This window comes from Macrobrachium nipponense, chromosome 6, assembly GCF_015104395.2.
Source record: "Macrobrachium nipponense isolate FS-2020 chromosome 6, ASM1510439v2, whole genome shotgun sequence".
In the NCBI taxonomy this organism is placed as follows: Eukaryota; Metazoa; Arthropoda; class Malacostraca; order Decapoda; family Palaemonidae; genus Macrobrachium; species Macrobrachium nipponense.
In genome coordinates this window covers 123,693,930-123,701,697 of record NC_061108.1, presented here as the reverse complement: position 1 = coordinate 123,701,697, position 7,768 = coordinate 123,693,930, and the positions used below count along the sequence as shown (strand labels likewise).

At 39.0% G+C, this 7,768-nt stretch overlaps 1 protein-coding gene across 3 annotated transcripts; it reads left to right on the top strand.

The window, feature by feature from the left end:
• The first annotated feature begins 155 nt into the window (after positions 1–155).
• On the top strand, positions 156–2,953 carry LOC135216118 (major centromere autoantigen B-like). 3 transcript variants are annotated; one of them, XM_064251162.1, is made up of 3 exons: positions 156–314; positions 1,650–1,785; positions 2,026–2,953. In XM_064251162.1, exons 1-3 carry the CDS (start codon positions 243–245, stop codon positions 2,088–2,090), a joined length of 273 nt encoding a protein of 90 aa, XP_064107232.1. In that variant the 5' UTR covers positions 156–242; the 3' UTR covers positions 2,091–2,953. The 3 variants fall into 3 exon arrangements, with proteins under 3 accessions (XP_064107232.1, XP_064107231.1, XP_064107233.1); XM_064251161.1 differs by having other exon boundaries at positions 2,023–2,953; XM_064251163.1 differs by lacking the exon at positions 156–314 and adding an exon at positions 434–617 and having other exon boundaries at positions 2,023–2,953.
• The last annotated feature ends 4,815 nt before the right edge of the window (positions 2,954–7,768 follow it).

The following is a 7,768-nucleotide window of genomic DNA, read 5'->3' as shown; positions in this document are numbered from 1 at the left end:
TAAATAATTTTATCACTCTGATATACTTGAAATATTTTTCAAAGTTTTTTAAATGAGTAAATGTCTCTTAAATATTTCTATAACGATAAAATAACGATAGTAAGGGTTATGGATGACGTCACAAGAGCGAGGTGGCGGTTAGCCAATCAGAAGGGAGGTGGCGGCATGAAGCGCGACCATCAGTTGGTTTGAAATCGGTCTCGTGTGGACGTCTCAACACGACACAAAGAAACATTGCAAAAATGTCTACCACGGAGAAGTCTGTCGCTAATGCAGATGACCAAGTTACTAAAGGGACCAAGAGATCAGCTGAGGTACGTGACACCACGGGATTAGTGCACAAAATAAGCTATTATTTGTTGTTCCCGTGATGAAATTCACGGCGATATGGGAAGCTTTAAGTGTTTTACGGGTCGTGCAGAATCTAAGTCCAACAGTGAAGGAAGGAAAGTCATAGCGAAGTTCCCATCAATACTTCTGTCAGTGAACACTGGTGATTGAGTGTCACTTGTGAAATAAGTGTGTAGTTTTAGTTTTAGCGTTCTTATAAGAGATTTTAGTTTCCCGGCATGCGTGGCATTGACGAATGTAAAAGCAGCACAATTTACAGGCGACTGGTACGTTGTCTCCATAATTCAGTGGATTCTGTTTTACAGTCTTGATGTTACACGGTTTATTTTGCTTGGCATGATGATAAGAGTAGCATAAATGTTGGTGATTTGAGTAACTTACACTTTTGACGGGGGTGGGATCCTGCAGCGAGGCTAGGAATTCAAAAAGTTGGCGGGAAACTGGTAGAGACCGGTGCGAGGCTAGAGATGTGGCCAATACTTCAGTTTTGTTTTATGTATATCCTGTATTGTTTGCTTACTCAGATTATTATCTTTTTTTTAGGTTGGAATAGTAAGTAAAATTTCATATATATTTGGATTTTAGGACTTGCTGCATAACATTGCCTTAAAGTGAGATTTGTGGACTTCGAAATTTCTGGACGGCTTGCGTCAGTGGTATTGTAGTGTTGGTGATATTACCAAAATGTGTGTATTATATTTCGGTGTAGGGATTGACATAATTTGTTTTATGTATTGACAGTTAAGTAAATAGTCACTTGATATCCTGGTTCATTTTGAGTTCATTATATTGATCCATTTAAAACAAAGTCCAAAGTGAAGGGCGACTTCTATCACCAAACGGTACTAAGTGTAGAGTTGCCTAGATTGCCCTGTTTATTGTTAAGTTTCGCCTTTTTAAGGTTAACTGTATGTAAGCCTTGTCATTTGAAGGAAATAATTTCATACGCCCTTTTTGTAGTGGTTCAGTTTCGTAAGCGAGTTTAGTCGTTGATGTAGAATTATCATGTTTCTTTAGTTGACAGTTGAAGTGCTCAATACCCGCTTCAGTTCCATTTTAAATATATATTTATTTCTAGCAAGGGGCTTGTTTTGAGACTTGAGAGAATTACATGTCTTAATTGCAGTTAGGTAATAAATGTGACTTGTATTTTACTTTCAAACAATTATGAAAGTATGTCCATCCTGAAACTAAGTATTATGTAGGTTTGTATTGCTAGTAAAAATACACATTTCTTTTTCTTTTTATTTTCATTTATAATTGGCTCTGTTCAGTAAGTATCGTAAATTTCTTTGCAGGAGGCAGCAGAAAACGCTAAGAAGCTGAAGGGTGAGGAGAATGGTGAGGAAGAAGTAGAGGAGGAGGAGGATTTCGATGGTGAGGAGGAGGAGGACCTTGGCGAGAACGAAGAGGAGTTAGACGAGGAAGCTGAAGGTGAGGTTTATAAATACGCGACTTTTGTTAACTTATATGGAACATAAGAGTTATTAGAAGTGTAAATAAGTGTCATAATGAGTTTTCGCTTTTTTTTTTTTTTTTTTTTTTTTTTTTTTTTTTTTTTTTTTTTTTTTTCTCTTCTCGTGTGTGTGAAGTTGTACTGGGTTGTCTATTGTGTGCAGTTGTAATATTTTCTTTAATGAAACGAATGTTTAACATATCCCTTTCCGACAGAAGAGGAGGAAGGTGAGGGTGAAGAAGGGGAAGGCGAGGAAGACGAAGAGGAAGAGGAGGATGCGTAAAACGACAGCTGCTGACGAATACCGGCGAAGCATCTCCAACAAGCCGGGGACCACACCAACCATCATCACCACAACACTATTGCTTTTATCAACTAAGTAGGACGCGAGGCCAGGGGAGCTGTGGCCGATGGGCAATGCTAGTTTTTATTATTGTATTATATATCACGTACCTGTACAGTCAGTGCGAGAGGCGCGAATGGGCGAGTGATTGGAAAGAGCCCCTTGCCCACGCCTCCCCCGGCCCTCCCCCTTCGTGGAGCTCATCCAGCGTCCTTACACAGCAGCGACGCCTGCACCAGCCGCCCACCAAACCGCCGCCTTTGTATGCTTACACAGGAGGTGGGGTCGTGGGTTCCCCGGCCGCGACCAAGGCAGCAGTAAAGCAGGAGTTTTTGTGACGTTTAACAGACGTCGTCGTTAATATACAAGACCACCAAAGTGTGTAGTGTAATTTTTCCATTCATACCAAAAGCAGACAGGGCTCCCTATTTTATTTTTCTACAACATTTTCTCCTTTTTCCGGACGTGTTTTTGAGCAGTACAACAATTTCATGCTTCAGTTTTTCATAGAAGTGTTAAGTGTCAGTTTGTGTGAAAGGAAAAAATAAAGGTTTAAGTTGTCTTTATGTGTGCTGTCTCATTTTTTTTCTCATCCGCTAATCAGCACTTTCAAACGCCGACTATGTAGTCGTTGGTTAGTGCGACCAGAGTAGCAACTACCCTCGTTCGTGACTGTCACACAAGTTTATAATAAAACTTGAAAAAAAGGTTTAATGGACAAGAGTTTCTTTATAACCACCACGTAAATATTACAAAGTACCTGGAATTAGTTATGGTTTATTTAAAATAAATAACAAATATGATGCCTTATCTTTATTGTCCTGAGGTGTATGCTTATTTTTTATGATTGGCTTCGCAGACTGAGTCTGCCGGTAAGTTGCAACATGCATACAAATGCCAAGTGGCAAAGATGGACTTGTATCAATGTAACCCTAATTCATCAACTCCAAAGTTAAAAGTACTGCTTTGTTAGTCTTCACCAAAAAAATAAAATATAAAAACTGCCTCTTCCTAACTGATAAACCGTATAGATGAACGGTGTTAGTAAATATTCTTAGCTGTTGGGAGGTGGTTGACAACAGCAACTGCTCACCTAATGCAAAAGTTGATTACCACCTGAAAAATTTAAGTAAGACCAACTGACGAAGCTAAAAGGGTTTAGTTTGAGGTGATTTTTGGCAGCAATTGCTAAACGGTTTGAGGTAATTTTTTGGCAGCACAAAAATTGCAAAGCCATCTGGATTAACTAGGCCATTATGGTTAATTTATAAGGTAATTGGTTTCTCAAACAGCCACATCAAGCAAGTAGTTGACAATTTTTCTCATAATCATAGTAGCAATAAATCGATGTAATTTATGATAAATGGAAGGTAGTGCTTAACCATTCCCATGGAATGTGCCTTGCATCCAAACAAACGACAGAAGGCGAGCAAAACCCCTATTACGAGGTACCGCATTCAAAATCCGTAGAGTTTTAACCTAATATTGGACTTTATGAATTGTAAAACCAATGATAAATGGCGGTTAACCTGGGTAGTTAGCTGCATGCTACATAAATTGTAAAGATCTCAATTTTGGAAACCGTCGAGATTTTATTTGGACATTCACGGACAATCTTCTATTTGTCTGAGTGAGCTAGGTCAGGATCTCTGTAGGACTGAATATCGCTTTCGTTCTTAACGAGAACTTCTTTTAACCCTATCTCCACAACAACATACAATTATGTGTATATTAGCGGAGGTGAGTTCACAAATGGCAACATCGGATTTCAACTGGCCCTGCGTGTGTCGTTGTCGGGGATGAGGAAAAGAAGTAACGAAAATGGTATGAACGTGTAAGCAACAGATACCGGTGGAATGAAGATTGAAGGGTTGAGGACAGTGAAGCAGTTGTGCTTTACAGCAATTACTGGGATCGTATAAACCAACACGTAATAATAGACAATGAAATGTTACGAATTTCACAAGTTCGTCCCTACGTTAGTGGAGTTCGCACGATCAGTATTGACTCGATATCAGGGCAGAGCATTTTGAGACTCAATCCCGTAAACGCGTTCACATCAATCGTCATTATTATCGTCAGTCAGTTCTAGTGCTGTACTAGTGCACGGTTGTCCTTGGGAAGGATAAACGGCGCATTTTCATAATCTTGGCGTATTCTTTCAAAAAGATGTCGCCACGAACAATGCAATCTGGGTGAGTGCGTAAGCAGACCGTAAAGCTATCACTCATTTTAGGCATCATGAATGAAGTCAAATTAATAGGTATAAAGGACATTTATAATTATTTCCGGATAAATTATGAAAACTCACTGGAAACTTTCACAGATGTAAGAGACATAGTTATGAAAGACTGACTTACTATTCGTTTTATGGCTACAGGAAGTACTTTCGCAGACCTAGCAGTATTCGGCCGCTACGGGGAAAAAGGTGAATCAGCTCTGCTATTTCATACGCGTAAAATTATAGTAATTGAACTTTAAAGTTGCATGAAGAAAGCTATAAATAAGGCATTTGTTACGTATATTCTAATTTACACGTTAAATATTAGGCATACACTATGAATAATTAAGATCCACCTGGTAAAACTGGGAAATTAACTGAAATGTGAAGTTATATTTACATTTTACTCTATCACTGAATATTATGTCAAGGTAACTACAAATTTGGAATCTGTCAAGTACAATGTAACAGCATACGAAATATCAATTATTAAGCTGACAGTTGACAGCACAACCCTGATACATCACCTTTGCGGAAAAAGCTCTGATTTGTCATTGTTGGCGGAGCTGCTACTTGATTTACATGATCAGGTAAGCTGAGGTAGTACGCGTACAGGCTTACATGTAGGACAATAATTGAAGTTGCCTGATTAGTTCATTTTAACTGAACAACGGATCCATGGGCGCCCAGTGCCCACACATAGAGGCAAAGGGAAGGGGAGCAATTGTCCCCTTGAAATCCTGCTCTATATATTTATATATATATATATATATATATATATATATATATATTCGCTTTATTTAGAAGAATGCAGGCACTGATACTGTTTTTAGAATTAGTCTGCTACTTTAAATGGTCAAAAGTGCCTGTCTGATGGATACCAGAAAACTATCCATGTATGTATTAAGATTTGCCCCCCCCCCCCCCCCCCCCCAAATCCCTTGGAAATTATGCTGCGGGCGCCCATGTACGGATCGGTGTACCTGGTCAAGTTTCAATGCAAGTGTCATTTATTCATTCTATGTTCTGGTTTTAAAGCCTGCCATTTGCTTAATTAAAACCTTGGCTACCTCAATCTTTTCATCATCTGATTTTCCAAGGTAACGACATGCTAACTGAAGTAGGATTGTATAGTTGCTTTGGTTTTCTGTTCCATATTTTTTGGTAATGCCATAGGGGGTATCAGCTTTCATCAGGGAATCTTCGTGGCATGAATCTCGTCATCCAACTGTGGCCTAGAGAATTGTTGGTAGGTTACCCAGTGCTACTGAGGCATAGAATGATATTCCACATATAATTGAATATATATAATTTAGGTAAAAGGCCAAGCACTGGGACCTAAGAGGTCATTCAGCGATCAAACGGAAATTGACAGTAAAATGTTTGAAAGGAGTAACAGGAGGAAAACCTCGTAGTTGCACAATAAATCAACTGCTAGGAAAGGGTGGTAAGATGGGAGAAGGAGAATATGAAAGGGGTACAGTAAAAGGGATGAAAGGGGTTGCAGCAAGGGACCGAAGGCACGCTGCAAAGATCCTTAAGTAATGCCGACAGTGCATCACATGAGGTGGGACTACGGGTTGCACACATACTTGAGATAGAGGTACTTCGGAATTTGCGCCGGAGCAATAGACTTTCCGGGAAGCATGTAGCCATAAAGAACCCCCTCAATCAGGATCGGCGTGTTGTAATATATGTACCTTTAGCATTGTCGACTTTATGATGGCTGGTGTTGGAACTAATGGAAGGGTAACGGATGTTGGAGTTCTGTCATTAAGTAAATTTTTTGGGGGGAAAATAACTGTAGTCCTCAAATTAAAATCCGCCTCCTTCAAAATTCACAAAAACAAATAAAGAATTTTCCTACGAATGTGTGCACTGACAATGCTTTTGTTCTAGATAGAATTCAATGAAACCTTACAACTACCATGTCACTTAGCACCAAACCAGCGTATATTCGACTATCGGTTACCACGCACACGGCGTGTGGTTGAAAACGCTTTTGAGATCTTGCAAGCTGGTTTGGAGCATTCCAAAACCAACGAATCAGTGCCTAGAAGATGCTGCAATAAGAATCTTTGCCTAGAAGATGCTACAACATTCTCTTCAGCGTACTGGTATCTACATAACTTTATCGAGAGAAAGAAAAAAAAACTGTCCCCAGCCACTCAAGGGATAGCCAAATAAACAGTGCTATAAGCTTAGATTTCTGTCCCATTAATTTACGTCCAGCAGATTCATGGGATATTTGATAAGTAAAGAGTACGCAGGCTATTAAAAAGAAATCAGATTTCTTACGGCATTACGATGCAAAGAAACCATATATAGAATGTTTTGGCGTCAGTGCATCATATAAGGTCAGATATCAGATGGTTAAGGTCGGATAATATCCCATTAATTTACGTCCAGCAGATTTATGGGATATTTGATAAGTAAAGAGTACGCAGGCTATTAAAAAGAAATCAGATTTCTTACGGCATTACGATGCAAAGAAACCATATATAGAATGTTTTGGCGTCAGTGCATCATATAAGGTCAGATATCAGATGGTTAAGGTCGGATAATATGACGAAACTGCAGATTTTTTTTACGCCTTGATATGCCACCAGTTTAATAACAACGCAGTGTACCACCGCTTCGAAAACCCATAAAGAATCCAAGCAGAGATTACGAATTCAAATTCTTTAGCGTCTTCAAAACCGTTATATATAGCACGTTATGCCTGATACAGTGACCAACTGATTACTTAGGGATCAAGACTGACAAATAACCAAAAATAAGGACGAGAAGCGGTGCTTTCAACGTGATATGGGCGTTGGAAGCGCCTCGGTGGCCTCGAGTTCGATTCTCGGGCATTCCACTGAGGGGTTAGAGATGTGTGTTTCTGGTGATATAAGTTCACCATTCGACGTGGTTCGGAAGTCACGTAAAGTCGTTGGTTCCGTTGCTGAATAATCACTGGTTACATGCAACGTAAAAACACCGTAAAAAAAATAAATAAGAAAGAAATAAAAACTAAAAGTAATCTCTTATATATGTACGGAAAAGTTCAATATTCCGGCCAATGAGGAAATGATTGTTCTTCATAATTATTTATAAAGCAAATGGTGGCTTTACGTGGTGTACCACAAGGAATAATCTTAGGACCAACTTTCTTCGTCTCTAGTGATTTTGAGCGCCTGCAATGGTCAGTGGTCATTATTCAGTGAAAACGCCAAGGAAATGCAATTAAAAGGGCCATCAACTTGATAAGCAAATTTCTGGTGAATTGCATGCAATTTTCGAACGAATGAAAAATTATATTAAAATACACAATGAAGGTTAAAATTGATTTTTCATTTCAGTAGCAATTAATGAAAAAAAAAAAAAAAATCTGTGATCTTCAAGTCTTGGTCCT